General features: G+C 37.2%; 1 protein-coding gene across 1 annotated transcript in view; it reads left to right on the top strand.

Moving 5' to 3' along the window:
* lamc3 (laminin, gamma 3) overlaps positions 1 to 25,769 on the top strand; it is a 107,418-nt gene that overhangs the window by 11,340 nt on the left and 70,309 nt on the right. The window contains exons 3-4 of the mRNA XM_053339965.1: positions 12,413 to 12,543; positions 18,067 to 18,233. Coding sequence (XP_053195940.1) covers positions 12,413 to 12,543; positions 18,067 to 18,233 — 298 coding nt within the window. The remainder of the gene's footprint in view (positions 1 to 12,412; positions 12,544 to 18,066; positions 18,234 to 25,769) is intronic.

Here is a 25,769-nt window from a genome sequence, read left to right as displayed (position 1 = left end):
ATTATGTGGGATTAAGGAATTAAGAGACTACGGATTATGTGTAGAGGACATGGTTGGAAACAGGTAGTCTGAGAGTGAAGTAGCACAGTAACAAGGAAGGACATTGTGGTCAGGTGTTATTCTCATCTCTCGGGTTTAGTTACAAGCGTTAAAAAAAACTTTAAAAAAAAACTTGCACAAACCTTAACAAGACAGTTGCCTAATTAAAAAAAAAAATCTGTTTCCCTGGCTCACACTCAGCTGCTTTCATTTTTTTTCTCCATCATATCACAAATGGGACAAAAATAATAATTTTTGCTGCTGTCACATATTTCAGTGCTGGTGGAAGATAATTCTCTGGTGTCCAAAACACATTGAATGATCCCATTTGATTCTGTTCACTGGAAGGTGTAAGGAAGAGGATGTATCACTTCTTGAGGACTGGTGTTCATAAAGGGTTTTTCACACCTGTGTTAACAAGTCTAAGCATGAGAATTAATGCGAACAAAAACTCACCTTGTTGTGAGAATGTGCTATTAATAATTTACCTGACCTTTAGTGACAAATGTTGTAAGAACAAGGGTTTAGTGGGTAGATTGTTAACCATAATCACCATATTAGTTTAGTGTGTATGCATAATAATATTTGCTTATTAGTGCTAATCACAAGGTACAGTCGACCCTGATAAGAATGTAATTATGTGTTTGTTAAATGCTGATAATGGTGCTACATGAAAAATTAGGAGATTACCAACACTATTACAATTAATTCCCAGGAGGACATGGATGTTTGTACAGTACTCAATTTAATGGCAATCATTCCACTAAAGTCCTCATGATGGTGCTAGAGAAAAAGTCAGGTAATCACCAAGGTTATTAAGATTCATCCTCTGGGAACCATGAATATCATAAATTTGTCCCAGTCTATCCAGTAAGCGTGGAGATATTTCTTTGGATAAATTAAAACATTTGTACTGATGGTGCAAGATGAAAAGTCAGTGGTATCCATTGTGGAGGGATCGTGAATGTCTGTATAACAGTTTATAGCAACCCATCTTATTGTTGTTGAGATCAAAATAACAAAAGTCAACCTCATGTTGGTTCTAAAGATAAAGCAGGGGATCACCTAGGTCATTTAGGATTTGTCCTCGGGAAACAATAAAATGTCTGTACAAAAAATGAGTCACAGTCCATCCTGTAGATGTGAAGATATTTTTCTAGATAAGTGAAAACTTTGACCTACTCGTAGTGGGAGATGAAAAGTCAGTTGAATTCATCCTCTAGGGACCATGAATGTCTTTGTAATTAAGAAATACAAATAAAAACATATATTTCAAGTATTTTTGTGTTCCAAAGGTAATCATACAAACAAGTGTTACCCTTGTAGGCACATTTCCTGACAGCTTATTAATTTCCATAATATTTAAACAGAAACAAAACACTTCAGATTAGACTGTTTAGTGGATCTAAAACCACTTCCCTAATAGAAACCAACCACACCACCTGTTCCTGTTCTGGCTTCTGAAGGGCAATACTGCTCCAATAAACCCCTTATGACTCAGTCTATTGAACAGCTTTTTGTTTTTTTGGTGGGGGGGTTACACTTCAGAGGACTCATCCAAAGAGTCTTTAGACTGTTTGTTTATCTTGGACTATTTGATTCCCAGGTGCATCCATAGCTCCAGCATGCCTCTGTCTCTCCTGGTCCAGGTCAACAGCATCACACAGCTTTCACACTCTGAATGAATGAGGAAGAGCAACAGCCGCTTTCGATTTGTGTTTCTGTCCCTCAGTCTACATCTCTGTGATCATTCCTGCTGCTCTATGTATGTGGAGCCACAGTGACCAGCTGGATGGAAAAATCAATCAATTAATGCATTAGTCAGTGTTTGGGAACAGCTCAACCTCAGCCTCTGAATAAATAACAAGGTTTGCATGCATATGTCTGTCTATGCAAGCTACCATTAGGTGTTGAATACTGAATATTTTCAGTCATAGCCATCATAACCATCAGATTACATATATTCAGATGTTACTGCTGTTACACATAAAAGTATTATGAACTTCAGGATATCAGTGATGAATAAAAATACACAGACTTAAAAAACCTAGGTCCCCTTCATGTATCAACTGCATCAGATTTAGTCATTATGGTCAGTTAATGGTACAAATTACTGAATATAGTGTTTATTATCATCATCATTATTATTATTATTATTATTATCACTGACTTAACACATGCTGTTATAAAAACTTAGGTTCACAATACAAGTGCATTTTACTCAATACAACACAATTTATTCACCAAACATTTTGCTGCATAATGCAACGCTTCAGTGAAATAAAATAATCACATCTTTATTTGTACTGTTTAATCAGTTGCCATTTCTGCAGGTGTGCAGCTTTCCTTTCAACAACTTAAGCCTTTGATTGTTCCTGTTGATTGTAATTACTATAGGAAAATACACAAGCTGACTCTTCCCTTTCTGGTTATACTTGGAAACTCAATTTTCTTACCTGGAACATTTTTAAATAACATTTCATTACAACAGGGAATATTTTAATTTTTCATTAACCTATTGAATCTTTAGATGTTCTTGTTTTCACAATGGGGCCATGTAGCAACATAAGCCCTTTGGGTAGGAGGCCTTAGTTACACTAAAATGTGAATACTAATGGTGTTGCTGGCTGTATTTCAGTATGCTTTGGATGCCATCGACCCACTGATTATAAAGCTGTGGGGGATCAATAAGAGGCAGGGAATACATAGATTGGGTGGCAAATCTCTCAACAACCCTGCAAAGCACTCTCTCCTTCAGTCCACCTCTCCCTCTCTGCCTTCCTCTTAAACAACAAGATGAGAAGACCCATGATTGACTGTGATCTGTCCTCCATTAGAATAAAAAGGGGAATCAATTGCACAACTGCATTTCTTTCATTAAATCTCTCATCCCTCCCTCTATTGTATGGGTGATGTAAGGATGGGTGTAGTGAGCAAAGAAAAGAAGAACACATCAACCACCGTCTTTGGTGCAAAATCAAAACAGGCGGAGTGCGTAAGAGTATTCTTTTCCACACTGTGAATAATCACAATAAAGATGGTGGAGCATGCTCTTCTTTAATGGTGACATACTGTTTCCCGCTTGAGCCACGGATACTAGAAAAACAAGAGGAAAATAGGTAACTCAATACAAAAAGGGGTGGGGTAGAGAGCAGCTATCAAAAATATCATTCCCACAACAGCGCTATTTATCGAATATAAGGGTGAAGGGAATTAAAGGAGGGAGGAGACCTGAGTACATGCAGGATGTAAAACGTATTTATATGCAACCCCTTACACAAATCACACTTATACACGTATTTTCTTCTGTAGTGTAAATAGTTAATAGGTGAGTTTAATATGTTTCACCTGGATACCGAACACAGTTTCAATACTGCTCAACAGTACACAATCAACAGTTGGTAAAGTCTGTTGATTAGGTGTACTAGTGTTCACAGGTTTCTGTTATTTCTGGAGATGTTGCTCCCACACCTGATTTTTGATGATCTTGATCTTTATACAGGTTCCACTGTAGGCCAAGATCCAGTGTCACAGTGTGTGAAAGGGAAAACTGCTCATGGATATAAGCTTTCTGGTTCTTGTATGTTTTTCAGAAAAGCCCAAATAGCATGGATTTTGAATGTTTAGAGATAGTTTAACTCTAACCCACAAGGCTGCCCTTTCCACATCCTCTGTGATGGATCTGTGTATTTTCGCAGAGTCGTAAAGAACTGTATCATCTGCATACACATGATTCTGCACTTTGTCAGCTGTGTTGGATGGTCATCCATGTCTTAACTCCTTGAGGAAAATCTGGACATTTTGAATGTGGACCTACTGATTGCCTTGTAGATATAATTCATACCATTTCATTGAGTTGAAGCCAAACTTGTAGTTTCCCAATTAAGATTTTGTGTTGAAGAGTATCAAAAGTCAAAGAAAAGGCTTCAGCATCAAATATCTTGTGAAATGTAGTTTTGGATACACAACTAAAAACACACATCAAAATACAATCATGTCAAAGTCTCAACAGGTTCTATTGGATCCTGACATTATGTTAAGGTTCAAATATCTGTTGTTAGCCCTAGATGAGTCTGACAACCTTGTAAAATAGTACATTGGCAGCAATCATGTTCCCTGAAGAAGTATTTAATCTTTCTATGCTTCTTCATTAAGTCAAACCTTGCCTGTGTGGATGTGATTATGTTGCCATATATGATATTGGCTGGTTGGTAGGTTTTGTAATGTCTATGTTTATAAGGGTAATAACTGGAGGGTGAGGGTCAATATTTTTAGCATCTTTTATGAGTCTTTTCCAGTTTCAGTGTCTTACACAGGTAAAAGAGCTGGAAAGCACTCTATAATACCCTGCAGTTAGTTGACTCGGTTTGAAAACTTTCATTTCTCAGAATACAAACCCTGAGGAGCTCTTGCTCAAGCGGAACAAAAGCAGACAGAATTTCAGTGTTGTGATTATAATCAGTGATTAGCTTCTATGAAAACATATCCTATAAAACAAGCCTCAGTCTGTGATTTTGTGAAAGACATTCAGGCAGAATGCGGTTTTCATAAAGTTGATGTAATCAGCATAAATGCCCCAAGCACTTACTGCCCGGTTTTTTCCAGAACTGTTTGTAAGAATATTGCATTTCTATAGAAATGAGCAGTGAAGCAGCTACTGTGGAAGAGTCAAATCCTAGGGTACAAAAGTGGACACAGTCTGTCATATTTTATCAATCTTGTGTTATTAGACCACAAGAATGTAAACCAGTAAATGCTTCCAAGTACATATAAAATGGATGCATTTTCTATCTAACAACAGTTTTGATGAATACAGCTTGATGTGTTGTTCTATTTATGGTAGCTACATTAAATCAGGATAGTACAATGGGGCTATATGCAAAATGTATTTCTATGATATGTTATGTTTCAGTGGACAAACATCTTTATTCCTAGAAATCAAATTTGTCAATTGGCTTTTATTGCATGGGGATAAAGATTGGGCATTTGTGTCAGAGGTTAAACCCACACTTTGTACATACAGATTGTCAACAGAGCATAAAATGATCCCTGTTCCCCGCAATGGCATGTCAGTGTGCCGTTTCCTCCGTGGCTCATACAGATACATGCATATTTCATGAGGCTTAAAACAGGAATTGCATTCTGCCTGTTTTATTAGCATTTTAATCCTTTTGCAGATTTGCCGCTTGTGCCTAAGTCTGAGGAGCACAGTTTCAATATAGAGTCTTCACACACTTCATCTGCTGCTTCTAAAATACATCTTCCTGACATTATGAGAGGTCCAAGCAAATCTATATTGAAAAAAAGACAACTGATGACACTTTAATGTGTTTTTGTGTCGTGTTTAACTGTCATCTGCATTAATATAATTTTTGTTATACCAGTGATATAATGTGTTGTCTTTTCATTGCTATATGAAATATTTGGAAAAAACAACTCACCTTGTAACACGGCATTAAGATGTTTTCTCTAAAGTAATGGCTTACTTCAAAGGGGGCCCTATTGTCAAGTTTGTAAAGCTCTCTTTTTTTCAATAATCACGCATAAGATGAAAGCTGCAGTATGAATTCAAATTTAATTTGTTCAGTCATCCATTAAAACGGTTTGTCGTCTCCCCTGCCACCAGTCCATCCTCTCTCTCTCTCTCTCTCTCTCTCTAGAAAGCTGTGTGGCAAATTGGAGCTCCAGCATTGAATGACATTGAGTAAAGGGGGAAAAACATATATTGAGGGCACAGTGAACTCATGCAATTAAATTAAAAAGTTATTAACTTTGGAATGAGGGACACTGCTCTCTTTCCTGTCACTGTCTGCAGCCAGAGGCTTCAGAGTTCAAGGAAACACACTGGAACAGACAGAGGAGACGGGATAAGGGGAGGAGAGAAAGAGGTGGAGACAGACAGGGGGAAAAGTGACAAGATAGTTTTTAGAGATGAGGGTAAAGGTGATCAGCCCCTAAGCAGAGATGTCCTCCAAAATGGTATTTCATATCATCAAAAAACTTAGCTGCAGGTGGCCTAATACATGTCCACATATACTGCCTATGTGCCTATGTGTGTGTGCACCACCTCATTGAATCATTAGAACATTATTGTCTTAAGCAAAGAATTGGCTCATTGCCACACTCGACACCTTTGCCTATCCCTAAGTCAGCATCATTGTAGCATTGTGAACCCAAATTCCAAGGGAGTGAGAATCAAAGTTAATTAAGCTTTTGCTGCAGTTTGCACAAATAATAAGTAATGGGCTGACTACTAATTAACCCTAAGAAACTGCTTCCTTTCAGTGTAGTAAGTGATATTTGGAACTATGTCTGCTTTTTCCTACACAATTAGCACTGTTCTATCAAGCATAACTAATAACTCTTCCATATGATAATGGTTTTGTACTCTGTGATAAATGATACGAAATTTGAAATGCTAACAATGCATTTATTTTTTTTTTTTTTTTTTATCTATCGCCAGTTAATTACTGTGATTTTCATAGGGAGTTTCTTGCAGTGTATGTGTGTGTTAAAGCATGAGAGTGGAGTGTTATAAATGATGACAATGCAGTACCAGTGTCCAGCATGGCCCTCATTAGAAGAGACAGGAATTTTGTGCATTTTAACATTAATTATCACTGGTTTGTGCTAATCATTTATTTATTTATTTAACAAAAGGGCAGGTCATGTACATTATGGCCTTTCTGTGTTAGTAATTGAAAAAAAACGGAATTTCACTCGAGATTTAATCACATAAAAAAGAAAAGGTTTGTAGTAAAGGTTACGTCTCTAGTAAGTTATGCATAGACAGAGCTAGCATCCATAAAACAACAACAGCAAAAGAATAAACTGGTGGACAAAGTAATAACAGATACACAAATTATCACTCTGTGTTCAACAATTTACTATTTCCTACTTTTTTTTGCAACATGAATCTCATCAGAACTCATCAGAATGTTTTGTTCATTTTGATTTACATTATTGACAAATCGATCTGTTATTTTGTACTTTGTCACATGGGTGTCACGCAGCCATTATGAGGGTAGGACAAGTCCCACCTACTTTTTAAAAATCATTAGTTTAGACTCCCCCACTTTTACCATGTCGATAATCAGTGCATCAGTTTTTCCACTCAGTGCTGTTTTCAGAGCGTCGTGTCAGTGCTTCATTATCCAATCTATTCCTTTTAGTTATTGAGAAAATGTTCAAATGAATGAATCCCCATACCACATTTTCACTGTTACTTTAAAACCAGGAAGATTCTCAATTAAGGCACACACACACACACACACACACATACACACACGCACTGCTGACGCTAGTTTGTCATTAATGCTCAGATGCTAGGTAGCTGACGTAAAGTTGGTCACACACTGTCACAACAAAATGTTCAGGAAAATGTTAACTTACTGAAAATTAAAGCTTGGCTTTTAACTAAATGTTCTAACAAAGTCTGTACACAGACAGCAGTCTCACTTGTTCAATTAGCTAAAAAGCTACAATGCAGAGAGCCCAGTTAGCCAAATGCTTAGGGTACATGCCTTGTAATTGTAAATAGAAGTTCACTGTTTAAGTGCATATTTACAGTGCTTCAGACGCCCACACTTTGTCAAAAAAATTGGCCTATTTTTTGGCCACTGCATCACAAACTATTGGACAGACTGCAAAAACATTTTGTACATACATTCATTGTCCCCAGAGGATGGATTCTACTGACTTTGGTGGTGTGTTGACATTTCATTCAGTGCCATCAAGTAAAACATTTTGTCCAGTATGACCAAATACCTGGAAAACTAAAGACGCCAAATACCAGCTGTACAGTATGTTTGAGTTCAGTACTAATTAGATAATATTAGCATATGAACACACTAAACTACAATGGTCACCATGGTAAACAATAATGAACAAAGTAACACCTGCACACTTTCCCCAAGCCAGAATTTAATCAGGACAATGTTTTGATGCTACTTTCTGATAGCCTTGAACCAAGTTGTACATATAATTACTCTTCTTCAACCATGGTAAGCATCACCTGCTATACAGTTACTGTAAGGTCCGATTTAAGTCTACCATACTATCTTCCACCTCTGCTTCCCACAGCACTGCTTTTGTATCAGACTGCTATCTGTTTTCTTTATTGTGACCTATATGTAATTACTTTACTTATTGAACATCATTTTTTGTGCATTGGACATGTATTTTTATGATAGGGGCCTTAGGCAGTGGGCTTGTTCCATAATATTAGAGGAGATAACCAGACACTAGGTGAATAGGCATGAAATAGTAAACTAGGCATAACAAACATGTACAGCATGCATGACAAGGTTGATAAGCATTCTGGTAAAAGATGGATATGGAGACATTTTATAAACACGTTGCTCTGGATCATCTCTCCTCACCTATTGTTCACTCTCTTGCTTTGTTCTGACCAGTCCTGGAAAGTTAAAGCATTATTTCCTTTATCTCCTCCTTCTCCACTTCCTTTACCTCAATTCCCCTCATTTTGACTTAATTTGTTATCTTGCAGCTATGTTTCCCATCTCACACTCCACAGGTCCTCTTCTAAACGGCAGATGAAAATCTTGTCATGTACTGGTAGTGTAAAACAAAAATGAAGAATGAACACGTTTCCCCTTGCAACTGCAGTGCATTGGGGTCATTTAGTGCCGTCCAAACCCCATTAGCCAGTGGAGCCGTGTCAAGCTGGGGCAAAGTCGATAAGCAAAGGCCGGAACAGAAGCACAGCAGCCAACTGCACTCAATTCTGCAACACTGTACGTAGTTATGGTTTCTACAAAATAGCAGTTCTATAGTCCTCAGCTGTCTGCTAAGGCATAGGACAGTCTGGAAATCCTGAAGTGCACTCCAGCTAGGACAGTGCACAGATAAGGCTGGCAGAGGGAGAGAAAGGAAAATAAAGAGGCGAGCTATAAGGTAAAGTGGGAGGGCATTTCAGGTAAGAATACTTTAGGTGGGATGAATTGGGACTGCAGAACAGTCAGAATCTTACTGAAAATGAGTCACCAAACCTCTCTTCCTAAAAAGACTCATTAATGAGATATTCCTATACAAACACTGATTGCACAGAACTCCCTGGATAATCTAATTATTATTATTATTATTATGCTTTACTGACATAGTTAACCCACAGGTGGCACAACAGCCCAATCATACTGACACCATCCATGCAAGGGTTAAACCAATCAGGAACACATGTGTAGCCTATTCACACCAGATGTTCCAATAAAGGGCTATGACCTCTTGATGCCCCACCAGTATGTCTCTTGGAACTGCAGGAATTGGCCACACAGGTGGTCCAAACCACAAGACCATCTTTCTTTTGAAAGAGGAGGATGGTGGTCACGCTGATGGAAACAAGAAAGCCCAAAAGAAACAGTTCTCTTAGAAGCTAACTTAGTTCAAAACTTTTACTGCTGTGCTAAAGTGTGCTGTGAGCTGTTCTATTTGAGATGGAGAGAAATCACATTTGGTGTCTGTGAAGAGAGCCTCAGAGGGCTCAATGCTATCACCTTTTTATAATAATTAAAATTAAGAAAGTTTCTTTACTTGCTTAACAAAAGGCAACTGTACTGTTTTATAATGGAGCTAAAGAATGAAAATGTTAAACCTGCTTAATATTCAGTAGGAATTATACAGATTTTGATATGATGTATTAAACATAAAGGGACTATAACAGTAATTTTCATACTTTCATACAATCAATTGCAATGTTGCCATTCAATTTGTCCTCTCCAATATCTGAAATCAGATGGCTTTCAAAATTAAGTTTTAATTTTTATAATTAAATAATTAGCCTCAATATGTTTTATGATAACCCACAAATAATTAATGTTAGTGATTGCTTGTTGTCCTTTAAAGTTATATTAACTGGTGCTAAATTTTGTTTTTTGTTTTTGTAAAACAAATTTATGGCACTCTTCTTTATTATTACTATTAAATGCAATAATACGGTAAATGTAATTCGATAATATTTCTAGATAGTTACTGATAGGGGGCGGATAATGTAATTAACATAATTACTGGTAACAACTTGGTTTAGTGTGAACATTAACACATGCATTGTGAAACTGAGCACCTTCTACAATTTCTTAACTTCCAGAGAGCTACACTGTTTTTTGTTCCTTTCTGTACAGTTAAAACTTGCTTGAGATTGATAATCCATTCAATCTGATTGTTTAACATGACATGAAAAAGAAGTTAAAGTATGAGCAGGGACTGAAATGTTTCTTTATTGTTGTTTTCAGCTAAAGTATGCTCTAATACAAGGTATTTTTAATGATAGAAACAACTAAATCTGTGTGCCTTTCTCACAATATTCATGTTTGCTTATTGTTTGCCAATGAGCAAAGCAATAAGAGAGCAAAGCAAAATAGCAGCCAGCTCTTACATTTTGAACAGTGGAGCTTTAATGTGTTATTTTGCTTTCACAACGGTCTCTGCTTTCAACTGCAATTTCACATTAAGAACATAAACCAGACGAATCGTTCACTGTGATGGATTGTCTGTCACAAGGACGTTTTTATATCTCTGTGAGTTGACTTTCACCACAGTGACCTGAAAACAATGACTGCCTTGGAAAGTAGGAAATGTTCTTAAAAAATATATCAGTAAGAGAGTACAAACCATTTGAGGTGGTTATATGTATCTCAGTACATATACTCAAGTACTGTACTTAAGTAAATCTTTTGAGGTCTACTTGAGTATTTCCACTTTTATGCAACTATATACTTCTACTCTACTACATTTTAGAGAGTAATATTGTACTTATTACCCCACTACATTTATGTTTTTAACAAATTAAAAATATGCATACAAAGCATACGATGAGCGTCTAACACAACCCATTGTCATTAAATAAACAACTCAACAGTATATGAAATTAAAGTTTGCTCCACATCCACATGAATGCATAAATAATAATAATTTAATATTATATAATACTGTAACACTCTAAAGGTACCATTTCCTGCATTGAGTAGTTTCACACTTGAGCTGAAGTATATTTTGCTAATAAAACTCACTTTAAGTTTTATTTCACATTTTCAATACAAGACCTCTACCTGTTACAGTGAGTTACTGCTGCTTTTAGTTAAGAAAAAAAAAATCAGTACTTCCTGCACCACTGGTAATTTAACAGGTCAAATAGGCAAAACCATGTGTGGCCTTATCTTATATCAGCTATGATGGGGTTAAACAACAAAGACAGACTGCAGCATGAAAATCATGAATGAATGAACTGAGGGCACATGCTTTAGTCTGAGGCCCATCCGCTCCGATCTGTCTCTCCCATCGCCACACTTCAAAAGACTCCTCTTGGGAGAACCTTCAAAACGTACAGCATTACAGGCTTTTCTCAGGACTGCCACAGAGTCCCAAACCAGCCAAGAAACAGATAGAAAGTTTCTCTCAAGCTATTTGTTTTAAAGTTGGTTCTGTTCACGGGTAAAAGATTCCTCATGTCATTTGTTCTCCTTTTACCTGGCCTCCCCTTTTATCTTCCACCCCACTATTGCGCTTCCCGTTTGCTTTTCCTCTGTTTGTGTTATCCCTCTTCACTTTCTTCTTCCACTCTGGCTTCGTCTTTACCTTTTGCGGTGGGCTCAAACAGAGGAGCTTAAATCATATCAGGGTTGGGAGCTTTGCCAAGTGCCATCCATTATACTGGAGTAGTGCTTCAGTTGTTGCCTCTTTTCTCATGTTTTTTTCATATTTCAGCTTTTGTCTCCATTAATCCCTTTCTTTTTTCACCCCTCTTCCTGACATTAACTCAATTTTCTACGCCATACTCATTATCTCCCTATTACATTTGCTCTATCCCCTGCCATTACACCAGGGTCAGACTAGTGGAAAAAAAGGGCCCTGGATTATTTTTTTTTTCCCCACACAGATCGACCCGGCTCATGGGGATGGGGTGCTGGGCCGACAACAAATTTAATTTTCTCTTGTTTTTGTATAACTCACTGCTCAAGCGACACACTCAACTCTTGTTTTTGTATAATGGGCTCCTCAAGCAGCACACATAGTGCCCAAGTGGCCCACATAGTGACCAGCCCACTGAGATTTCTCCTGGTGCTCCCAAAGGCCAGTCCAACTCTCTGTTATACCTTCTTTTCTTTTTGCTCCGTCAACTTTTGCTGTCTAACATATCCTCGCTCTACTTGCCTCTCTCAACTAAAGCCCAGTTTTTCTCCTTCTTACTTCCTGTCTTCTTCCTTGTTCTGCCAAGAGCAACAGCAGCCAACACACTGCCTCCTTCCAGTTCCCTTTCAGTCCACTTTTTAAAGTGGGTGACATCAAAAGGAGTTTTATAACATCCCACTCACCTTGTTGTTCCTCTGTTTTGTCGCAATCTTTTTTTGTCCTTTTCCAGGAATGGGTGACAGCCACAGACCTGCTCATCTCTTTGGACAAGCTTAACACCTTTGGAGACGAGGTCTTCAAGGACACTAAAGTGTTGCGCTCGTACTTTTACGCCATCTCGGATTTCTCTGTGGGTGGCAGGTAAGACCTGAAAATGTGCCCTTTAGGACAAGTCACCCAGCATAGCAGATGTCCTTTCTGATTACTGTCGAGTTTAACCTTGAGCTTTGACACAGGAATCTCTGGTTCAGCCAAAAAACGTAATGTAATGCTCTTATTTTTGCTCAAATAATAGTGTCAAAAATATTGCAAAATCATATATATTTTCAACAAAATCCATTCCTATATATGCTTTACTAAAGAAATACCCTCGAGGAGGTAGAGCAGGAGTGGATGGTCAGGTATAAAGCATAGATTTTAACACCAGAATCCAGAGTTCATGGGGTTAGGGTTAAGGAAAGGTTAAAGAAAGATTGCAGATTTGATTTAATATTTATCACTGCAGTGAGTCTAATCTAGTGCTTCAAGTCAGTGTTGACATTTTCAGTGTTAAACCAGTACCACAATCTTTTCCAAATAGACTCAATTTAAACTCTTTAACAGGTTACAGATACATTCCAAACAAAGTTACCTTCTTTTAAAATATATGTCTCCTTTAAAATATATTTAACGGCCCAAATTAGTTGTATATGACCTTAAATATTAGGAGGCATGGTGCTGTAACATATACTGTAACGTATTTGTACAAAGCAAGACAATCAATCAACACCTTATCCCACCAGCTGTTTGCAAGACAGATTTAAATAAATAAAAATAAACACCTTGCTGTTGCCATCTGATGAGAATAAACCCATATAATCCTCCATCCTCCTTCCAGTTCTTTTGGTTTATTACTCACAGTAATGAGAGAGGACATGGCGCCAAGGACCAGGCTGCATCTTGGCACTGCAGATAGAAGTGGACGATTAAGTAGTTGAGATGAAGCCTTCAGAAAAAATATAAACTTGATCTGACACCTGTCATAAACACTTAAGATCACTGCAGCGGCATGACAAATTACCCAGCAATGCCACAACACCTGAGGGAGAGACCCACATGACATGTTAGCCTTGGTACCAATGCTTTCTGTACGACTACACATGCCTCGACACCTCACCAAGTTGGCCGGTACAGATGCGGTAAAGATGGCATCATTTAATACAACATATCAACACATGGTGGACTGCATCAAAAACAAACATACAAGAAATGTGGTGGCTACGATCCACATGTGTGAAGTTTTCTGTCACATTTTGTTTATTTCTGTTTTGTTGGTTTTATCCTGATAAATGTGCAAATAAAAAAGCAGACTTAACGTAAACTAATATAAAAAATACTGGTTATGTATCATATCATACGAATCCAACCTGCAGGCTCTCAACATATTGCACATCACTTTTTGAACTGCACATATGCAGCCTGTAAAGTCTGGGTCATGTCCTTCACACAGTAAAATATGCAGTTAGAATTGTCGCTCAGAAGCTCAAGAATGCTTTAACATGAAAATCTGATATGTCGATAGGAGGCACTTAGAGTTACTAAGTTGTTGTCGCAGCAACAACAGAAATAACTGGGTCTGAGCCTCAGGCAAGCATACGTCTGGATCCGGGACAGCTGGCTAAATTTGACAGAGCCTGCCACTCAGCGACAAGTCCCTGTCCCCTATCACAGCCACTTGACAGAACCGAGCGACTCTGCCAGGAAATAGTATACACAGGAAGGCGTAGCTGCCACCTCCAGTGTTTGCATGTTTCAGAGGAAATTATAGGCTTTCCACATGCAGAGGAAAAGGAAATTAGCATTTATTAACTATGTTGTTGTGAAAATGAATATAATAAATCATATGTTTATCTAAGGATTACTGACTTACCTACTAAAATTATAAAATATACACTCATCTGAAGATGGTGTGCACACAAAGAAATGGTTGTAAGTACATATAGGAATACATTTACTTAAACATTTAATACACATACTAATACTCATAGAGAAATATGCTTGTTGCAGATAAGAAGTGTGAATGTATTAGCTATGAGTCCACAGCTGAATCATCTCAGGCCACGTTTATGCCCTTGAAAGATAATAGAAAGTGACAACTCCTTACGGTGGAAATACCTTCTCACTGTCCCTCCTCCTCTGCGTTCTACTCCATTTACAGTGAGCATTAACGTGTCTACACTGGAAACAGGGAGGCCAAGATGCGTCTGAACAAGATGCTGAGGGGGCGCAGGGTAGTTGAGGTGAAACAGACTGAGCACAGTTATTTTCTTCAACTCAGATTTCGTTTAAGTTACATTGTTTAATGATGCAGTGTGTGTAGGTCAGTGTGTTGTTTCTTACTGCTGGAGTTCAATGCTCAGCTCAGCTAATATAGTCTCTAGAGAGTTCACAATATACTTAAAGTTCATCTTGAAAATTTAATTTAGTCGTTATATGAAAAAATGCTTGCAACCATTGTCTTTTGTGAGGATTAACTCTAGCATGTGCACACTACATTCACATCAAATTATTAACTAACATTCCGAAAATTGATTTTTTACTTTTGCGGATCAATGCAGAATCATCCACGTCAGCATTGCCAGGCATCTAAGAATCAATTTTTTCCCCCCACCTCTCGAATGTTATTACTTCTCATGACGTAGAGATAAAACATGAAATTTGTTATTGTAGTCAGTCATATCAACTACATGGGTGCAGCCATAACATTGTTTAACTGATATAGAGCATTGCAAGCTGGGGAAACAGTGACATGGTAAAATATTTGATTCAACATTTACCTCTCTTGCAAGGGTTTGGTTATCAATCAGAACAAGCAGACATGTTTTAATCAGGGGGTACATTAGAGACCAACTGTTCACTATGCTTAACATCTATGGACCAGACCAAACTGAGAAGACCCTAACTCCAATGTCAACCTCTTTCTTAAGGTATCTTGCACCCCTTAGAGCTTCTATTTGGTGGTGATTTTATGGACAGAACCTCCTTCACCCTTTAACCTTTAACCTCAGCTACTAAGGCCCTCAAAAAATAACTTTTAGACCTAAATGTACTCAATGTATGGCACGAGGGAGAAAAATGTCAACATAAATATAGCTTCTACTTGCATATGCACAACATCTACTCTGCGATTGACACCTTCTTTATTCATGTGACTGTGATCTGTCTTAATAGTATTATTATGAACAAGGTGACAAAGCGGATAAATTGTTAGCATGGCAGATAAGAAGGGAGGACACCACTGGATGTAGTCCTGTCATTAAGCAGCATGACAGGGGTGAGTTGGTCTGTGACCCAGGGCTCATAAATCAAGTTTTCTTTGACTTCCACAAATCGCTTTATTCCTCACAGGGAGAGAAGACAAAGGATATATATGAATTCCTAGATAGTCTCAGTATCCCGAAACAAACAATGAAGGATGATCTTGAAAGTGAGAAAACCAAACAAGAGATGTTAGACACTATAGCGCAATACCATTAAGAAAGGCTCCAGGGTCTGATGGTTTTTCAATAGATTTATTTCAAACATTTGCTAATAAACTAATAGATTCTCTTCTAGACATGTGCAATTATTTCATTATGAGTAACTGTTTACCTGAAACTATGGAGCACGCCCCTATTATAGTCATACCAAAAACCAGGGACGGACGCAGAATCACATTGGTCAGTATCACTTTTGCCATCTGAATATAAAATCTTAATTGAAATTATAGACACTCGGCTTGAGAAAGTAATTCCTTCACTCGTCACAGCAGACCAGACTGACTTCACACACAATTGCTCCTCATTAAACAATGAAGGAGATACCTTAATAGTGCACCGTGCTACGACCATGGACTGAACTCCTAGCCATTGCAGTAACATCACATAATTTTATCTGTAGGGTCAAAGTTGGGGGTGGGACCCATATCATCTCTTTGTACGCAGATGACATGATCTTGTTTCTTACCAACTTAAGAGTCATCCATGACTGCCCTCTTGGACCTCTTCTCAAATTATAATATGATTTATGTGGATACAGTTATCAAGTCTCTAGCTGAAAAGATGTTAATGAACAATTTTCTCTTTTGGTAGAACACTCAATCCATAAAGTATTTAGGTTTAAGGATTCCTAATAAATAACACATACAATGTTCTCACTAAATCATAACTCACTGCTTAAAATGATGGAAAAGGACCTGGGTAGATGGATGCAGTTGTTGTTGTTTTGACTGCTTGACTTGCCTGAATTAAAATTATGTTCTTATTTCAAACCCTCTCCATATATGAATTTCACCAAGAAACTGCATGGATGATACATACATTAATCTGGAGTAGGAAGGTTCCTAGAATTAAAACCCTTTACAATGCCCCCGATGTGAAGGATTGAGGCACCCTGATTTTAAGATGTATCCCTGGAACACTCAGTCCAAGGCAATTTGACTCTGGCAGATATGGTTAGTTAACTCCCTTGCATGGAAACAAATAAAGCAGTGCCACACATCAGCTGTGCCTCTGGCCGACATTCCTTTAATCCAGTCATACCATACTCTTAAGAATGGCACTGATAATCCATTTATGAAACACACATCCAGAATAAGGTTTGCCATTTAGACACATCTTAATAGTGTTACTGCACTTCACAGTAAGACTCCCTTTCACACCAATCCTGCTTTACAAAATGTACATCGAGATGGCATAACCAAGATATGGCACAATCAGGGAATTTGGGGACCTTTATGATAATAGCATAGCTATGCCCTCTGAACAGTTGTCTTCCACTTCCCAACTATTCATTTCTTCAAATGTTTACAGGTAAGACACTGTATAGTACATACAGTACATGGGAGGAAATCCCATTCCCCTAAAGCCCCTCCCAATTGATGAAATTCTACAAGATATTAAACACCCCAGAGGCATTTTGTCATTAACATACAACAGTGTTCACAGAGACTAAACCCCTAATCCCTAGGACCAAATGGGAACCAGACCTGGACTGTACATTTGAAGACAGTGAATGGGAATCTCTATGTGAGAATATAGTATCAATATTATCCACAGAACCTATTTTACTCCAGAAAGTCTCCATAGGATAAATTAATCAATTTCAGATCTTTACACTAGATGTAAAACAGAGACCGGCAACGCTATTCACATGATATAGAAATGGAATAAATTAAACCATTATTGGGGTTCAATATTGAGAGATTCTTAGAGAGATTAGTGGATTTGCTAAACTAGCCTTACTCGTTGACATATCTGACATCTGTCTTGCCCAAAGAAAAAGTGTGGTTTATCAAACTGTCCGCGCTTGCTGGAAATAAATGTATTGCTTTGTTATGGAAAAGTTCAGATCCTCCCCCATATCTATATGTAGCTTTAAAAAAATCAAAATATTAAAATATCTTTTGTGTTTTGTGATGGCTTTTAGGGTTAGGGTTTTTTTTTTTTTTGATATTTCAATTCTGTATTTTCTCTTGTAGACTGCTCTGTGTTTGAGAAACATTCATTAAATAAAATGTTAAAAAACATGTGAAGACCTGATTCAGTGAGGAGAAACAGACAGAGAGAGAGAGAGAGAGAGTGTTTCTGTATAGGAGAAGTTGTATTTGAATCTTCTACATAACCATCTGTTTATGTTTCCCTTTAGATGCAAGTGTAATGGTCATGCCAGTGAGTGTATTGAGGGGGAACGTGGCGGCCTGGTCTGTGTCTGCCAACATCACACAGTAGGAGTTGACTGCCAGAAATGTCACCCCTTTTACCAGGACAGACCCTGGGCCAGGGCCACTGGGGACTCCGCCAACGAGTGTTTGAGTGAGTAGCCTGTTTCTGTTACAAGCCGACTGGGTGCAGCCTACTGAAAAAAATCCACAGGGCAGTGTGGAATTCATGTGACAAGCTCAGGCTGTCCAAGCTCCAGCAAAATCCATCAGTGTACCACCTGACATCAATCTTCAGTACTGTATATTTTAAATATTTATTTTCCTTATGTGCATCGCCTTCATTTTCTGCATGAGGAAGATATTAATAGGAAGTATAGATTGGCAATCACTATGGCAAGGGTTTATAGAAATTGAACGTCATTGATTTGCATTAAATTGTAAGATGAATAGTATTTTATTTAGTTGAACTCAGAAACAGCATTTAACGTGTAGTCAGCCAACACATTGTTTAGTTCTTACTTTATGAACAAAAACAAAAGCTAATTAAATTAATATGTCTGCATTACAGCATAATTAAGAATGTCTGCATTGTTAAGTTTATGAATATTCACACAAGTATTAAGCCCAATGGAAGATGTGTGTCTATATTCTAATCAGCTGTGGATATTTATAAGAGTGAATGTTGTTTGTATGCACATACTATATGTTTGTAGGCATCCCCACTTTTAGTGTTGTCCTGTTTGTATGAATTAGCATGGGTATTATCAGGTCTGGTTCATCAGACTGTGCACTTCTACTGAATGCTGTCAAGGATGAATTGTAATTGGCTAAGGGATACAAACCATAAAGGAGAGTGGCTCACAAATTGTTTTTGTTTTTTGCTGAATTCTATTAAGCAGCAAGCTTTTTTTAATTACTCTTACTCTGTGTTCCAAGCAGATGGCGTCTTAAATAGAGTACTGCACCCAACTTAATCAATGCACTATATTAATAAATAAACACAAGCCGTATAAAACAGACACAATGTAGAGGCATAGAAATGCATGTTCACTGTAATTACACATCTTTATCTGGCACAAAACCATTTTTTCCTCAGTTTGTCCTACCAACCTTTTCTATTTTGGTATCAGGCACCTGGAAAGCCACTATAGTATTCTCTCCATGTTTGGGCAAAACATTTTGACCAAGGACATTTGTCAGGTTTTTATCTGCAAGAAAATATCTCAAGGAAATTATATACAATAGATGCACTAACCTTGTAAACAATAACTGTGTAGCACTTATAAACTGTAGAAACTGAGTTGATTTTAGGTTTTAAGACCAAAAAAAGATCATAATCTATGTTTTGTTACACTTTATAAACACTTGTGTTAATACAATAGTTAGAAAGGTGTTGAACTCAACATGAGGGGTAAAAATCTCAAAAAGAATTCACATTATAGACACGATGACAAATCTGTTAACAATGAAAGTTACTGACTTTTTAAGCACAATATCACATGAGCCACAAAAGAAACAAATATAAGGATGATATGACTACTTATCACAGAAAGTGCAAGCGTACAGATCTTATAGACGATGTTTTAAGATATCTTTAGCCTGCAAAAATATATTTTGAAGTTCGAAGAAGCTGCTTTAAAAAGTACTTTATTTGTCTACACGTTTAAAATGATGAATCTCATTGTGTTATTATTCATAAAAAAGTGTTATTTTGTCTGGTGTGATGTTGGGATGGTGCTGTCCCTCTATGTGTTAGTAATGTGTGAAATGTCTTCAAGTTAACAACATTTGAAACATTTGTGGGCTTTAGAGGGACAAGAGCCTTCATTATCCCTTGAATCAAACTTTAGTGGTGTTAGACTGTAATTCTATATGACACTGAAATAAGCTATAAAAGATAAGGTGCATCTTTCAGAACAAAGTATTTCTAATCAAATAAAAGGCAGATGATCTTTGACTTTGCGGGAGCTGAGATAAAAAATGAAGAAAAAAGTAGTGTGGTGGTGCAGTCAGTGATATTTGCTGTTTACATATACTGTGTATCCACCTGCCATTGTACAACACCTGATCTGGACATGGCATGACTTGAGTGTTTTTTTTATTATTCAAATTTGACTCATAGAAATACTAGAGGCATCAGTAATAATAAAGATAGCATCTGGCAGACCTGCATGTCACAAATCTTGTGTATTTTTATTTTTTGACCGCTGACCAAGCAGCAGGGAAAATCAATAGAATAAAGTGAGTCTTTACAGTACACTGGGAATTCTATTGGTCACAAGGTACTACCTGAAAGGATAAGTTCACAGTTTTTAAAATCTTAAAACCAGAGTTAGGTGCCCAGTAATCATTCTTCTTGTCCGTACTGGCCATTAAAGAGATCCCTTCATAATTCACTTATAATGTCATCCACAGCCTTCCTTCTGTGCAAACGTGTATTTAAAAGTTTATTTGAAGCTAATATCAGGCTGTCCAAATTAGTCACATCTAGTCAATAATTTCCAAAGCTACAGTCTGTTGAGTGGCAGATTCCCTCTTTTTGTTACAGTCCTTCCAATATTGTATAGATGGAAGATATCCACTTTATATGACTAACTCAGAAGGCTGAAGCCTGCTGTGTGCCTTTATGCGTATGACTGTTATTATATGAGTATTAATGTTTATTTACATATGCTGCTAAGTGGTTCGTTGCCATACCAGGGTTAACATGCAATGACAATAAAGCATCTATCATCTTAATCCCCCATCATTGTAAGCACATTTGGAGGATATCTTCCAAAGGTCAGTATAAACAAGAGGAATGATTACAGCAAGCAAAAAACAAGTTTTATTGTTTATTTGTGTTCCTAACTATTGTTTTAAGAAAGAAAATGTGTGCTCAGTTGCTTTTATTGTAGCACAGCCCTTTGTGATTTCATAAAAGTTCAATTAAAATACATAGAAGAGACTTGGTCTGAGCTGTGCAAAAACACCTTTAACACAGCTTTGAAGAAAAAACATGTGGAACTGCCATGTAACTGGTGCCACGTGTTATTCATAATGGATGTGGGTCAGTGTTCAGAAACTTAAAAGACTTGCATCTTGACATGTAATTTGCTGATGAAAACCTGGACATGACTTGAAAGAGTAAAAAAAAGCATCTGTGAAAAGCGATAGGAGTGTTTTGGAGAGTAGTTATTTCGGGTTTATAGACTCCCTGTGTTACTTATTTAGTCCTCTCTGGCAACGCTTTGCTTCTCTACTGTGTACGCCATTTTCAATTAAGCATTTTCCGAATTTGCCTCCTCCGTTGTCCCTTTCTTCTACTCTCCCCACTTCCTGACAGTGTGGAGGCTGATGAAAAACACTTGGCTGCAGCTTGAGCTACTGCACTTGCATTACAATATTACTTGCATTACTTACATAGGTAGGAGTCGAGTCAGGCTTTATATCTGGCCATTGATTCGGGTCACTGAACTATTTGTAACATAATCCTAAGAAAAACAAGTATTGTAAAATATCTTCAGCATACAAGAACATTTGTATCATAATTATCTGCCATGAAAATGCATATTGCTTTATGCTGATTGAGGGTTTCTGTCTTTTTGTTATTCCTATGTCATTTCAAAATTGCAAATGCCATGGTAACTGCACTGATTTGCATATACTGTAGCTGTATTTTTTAACATCTTATATTGTGGCTATACATTTTGTTCACAAACCTGCACAATTAAATAATCTAATTTGTAATCAATGTATTAAAATATCTCATCTAAAGATTTATAATAGATTCCTTGAAAACCTTTTATGTTCAGACAAACCAGGGTTATTATAGTTAACTAAAACTAAGTCTAAAACTAAAACTAGGAGTGAAAAAATAATTAAGTTAACTGAAAAAAAGAGTGTTATGTAAAAATGAAAACTAAATGAACTAAAATGAACAATGCAGAACTCACTAAAACTAAAATCAGCTTAGTTTTAGTTCTTCTTTTCTTTTTCTCCCTACATTGTTAATGTATTCTGTTCAGTGACTAGTATCAATAGGGAGACCACAAACACAGCAAATGTACCTCAGTGTCAGGCATTATTTCATCCTTTCAGCTTCTACTAATCAAGGCTTTCCTCCTAATACCTGAAAAACTAAAATTAGTCAATTCCTCATAATAAAAACTGAACTAAAACTACTTAATCACTCATTAAACTGAACTAAAACTACTTAATCACTCATTAAACTAACTAAAACTAAACTGAAATAAAAAAGCAAACTGAAAAACTAAAAACTATGTAAACCTATAATAACCCTGATATAAACACAGTAGAGCAACAACAACTGACAAAAGAACAACAGATACATGATTATGTATAAGGTGCAGTCACACAATTTAGAGACAGCACCTCATTCAAAAAACACTTTGCAACATGGGCTTCAATTATTGTGGCACCAAAAAAAAAAAAAAAAAAAAAGATTTTGAAAGGTGGTGATAAGACAAAACATGTGCAGTGCAATTATGTGTGGGCTATTTTCAAGGACGGCTATTGCTGATGATAAAAGGTGACAATTTCCAACGAATCTGCCAAAAGTGTCAAGTGTCTCTTTTAAGCAATATGTAGATAGCATTCTTTTAGCAGAGAGAATAAACAATACCAGACTCATGACCTTTTTAGAGCATGGAACTAAAACATTTCACAATAATTAAGATAAAACCTGAACTTTACTGAATAAACACAAAGTGACATAATGTTAATCAACTACTTATTTTCTGCATCAGTGTCTTCTGCCTTTTTAACAATTTAAATCCTATTTATCTTGCTCTTTTGGAACAGCGTGCAGTAAATCACACTGTGCAGATTAATACTTAAGTCTGTAGTTACCTCTGCATTTCAATAATAAACATGCAGCCTCATACATTTCATGTATGACAATTCCATTACACCGTTTATAGGATGTGTATTCATCTCAGAAAAAACAGATGTGTTTTTATGTTTGTAAATGTATGCAAATTATGAGAATCAAGGAATCAAATTTCTCAAATGTGCCTTGCATTTCAAGATATGTTCCATATCAACTAAAATGCCTGAAACGGCATTGAACAAGCACATTAATTCAAATATGTTACTAGGAGTGACCCCACTGATTACATTTGATGGAGAAAAAGGTTTCTAGTCAATTAGACAAATTAGCGTAGTACTCCCACATACAATAACACAATACCAATCAAGCATACAGTATGGTTCCATCATGTTTCTTTTATAAATGCCATTTGATTACAATGTTTTTCATCATTTTCTGCCATTAGTGTGAACAAAACAAGATATGATTCCATCTTCCAGGTAACAAAAAAAGGGGGGAAAAGTATGTCTTATACCTTAATAGCACTGCCTAATTTACATTCTGGCCATTATAAACCAGCCAAATGTCAATTGTTAAATATGATTAATATTATGAAAGCTATTTTTTTCAGCAGACATGGCAGACTGCTTCAAATTCTCATATTTTTCATATTCATATTTCATTAATATTCCAGTTTGCGTGAGTAATAGACTCCTAATGGGCCAGAGAAACAGTTCATTTTCTGTAATCCGAACCGGAGCGGAGATGATCCTCATCCCATTTCACAATGCGCCCCTTCCCCATTCTAATAAAGTCTTTCCCCAAGAATCTCCCTTCAGATACTATCACAGTTTAAATCCAATAGTCTCTCTGCATCTGATTTTGCACCGAATATACAGTTTGCTGTATCAATCATCATCCTTTAGTTTCTGTTTCCATCCCAATAACACAACTTTATCTCAGACAGAGGGCAGGTGGATCTTGATCAGGCCTGGTAAACCACCTCTTGGCTTCAGCTTTTCCATTTTGGCCAGGTTGGGTGCGTGGTCACACACCAGCCCGTCCAACAACAGTCTGGATCCTCTGTTGTCAAACTACTCCCACTTCCTTGAAAGACAAGCCAAACACCTGATGTTTTGTTTCATCTGCTTAGTACCAGCTGCAATAATCCAATTTCAAAACTCAAACTAATCTACATTTCCTTGTTTTTTTCTCAATTTCCATTTTGGAAAATGTTATCATTGAATCATGTAAACCAGAGTCGGACAGGGAGAAAAATTCGGCCTTTGCAATTTTTGTCTTGGCCCAATTTTTCCCCAACATATCCAATTAGGAGTTGCATGAAGCAATATCAGGCTACTTATATCATACATAGGCTAAGGAATAGATATCAATTTGACACCCGAACAACAGGTGAACTTACATGGTTTCATGAAATAATGTAATGAATAAAGAAATAGCTAAGAAATAACTTAGAGGAAAAGTTGGCACCAAAAGAGGCACACTATTCATTTGAATTAGAATTGAGCAACCAAGCTCTTAGCACACTTGTGCTCAAATCTGTAACTTCACAAATAAAACTAATATAATCTTATGAGTGTAGTCTGTGACAAAATGTAATAGCATCATCATGAAACCAAATAGCCAAAACTTAATTTTCACACTGCACAAAAGCTTTCCTCTTATAATCTGGAAATGTCAGAGCTATTTATAGTCAATCATCCCACATTGTGGGAAGCTGATCTGACGCAATTCACACATCAGGCTTAACAGTGAGGATTTCATGCTACCAACACTATTTAAATGTTCATTCACTGACAGTGACAAGCATCATGACTGTAACCTATTGGGCTGTACAACAATCAATGTAAGCAGCACTCTGACTATTTGGTATTTTCCTGACCTTGAAACTCACTTTGTGCATCTGTGTGGTATTTTGGTGGTGTTAACACTGTCACAAAGTGAGCTAAACTGCTATCACATGTTAGCAGTAGCACCTTTCAGGCTTCCTCTTCTTGCCCCTGCTCTCCACTGGAACCAGCCTCCTTATCTGTCCAAACTCCTTCCTCATCCTCTTCTTTTGGGGTTGAACTGGTAATGTTATCACTGCAGCTAAGCATGCTAACACTAACAGCATTTTGTGTGGCAGTGTCATCCATATTCATTTGTTGTTGCTATTAACTTAAAACATCATCCACAACATTTTTTTCACTCTGACCTTTTCTGCTCGTCCTTTTCATTTTTAGGGACCTTTATCCATTTTTTATAGGCAGGCGTTATTCTCAATTCAAACTCCAGTCTGTCTGTGTGGAATTCATTTCTCGTTTGACCCCTGACATCCGGCATTAAAAAATAAAAGCAAGGCTAAATTCTCAAATTCTCTGAAATAGCCCCGTTTCCTTCAGATATTTGAGTTATTATATACTTCCTTTGATGCACTACCAAGAAATTTCCCAACAGTGAAACTTAAGTTAACTTTTTTTTAACGCTGATGTCTGGGTTTTACTTCATGCACTTGCTTTACAATACAGGTAGCCTATTGGCAATTGGGACTGTGTAACCCCCAAGATGGGCTGTTCAAGTGAACCGTGGCCCGCCGGTTGAATTTTTTCCAACACACACACACCCCTACTGGACTGTCCCCAGAGGCGTATTTAGTCATTTGGGGGCCCAAGGCAAACCCAGTCATTGGGGCCCTCCACATTCTCGTACTGCACTGACAAAAGTTTTATTCTCACCTCAACACAAGGTCTTCAATGTGGGCAGCAGCAAGTAGGTTCAGCCTGGATATTGTTGTATCTTGTGTTACTAAAAAAAGAAGACACCACAAAAGATAACAAGGTCAATTATGAGAACAAACATTTTAACAGTACAACT

The sequence above is a fragment of the Scomber japonicus genome, chromosome 19 (assembly GCF_027409825.1).
Source record: "Scomber japonicus isolate fScoJap1 chromosome 19, fScoJap1.pri, whole genome shotgun sequence".
NCBI lineage: Eukaryota > Metazoa > Chordata > Actinopteri > Scombriformes > Scombridae > Scomber > Scomber japonicus.
Note: the sequence above shows the minus strand (reverse complement) of the source record. Positions and strands in the feature narration are given on the sequence as shown.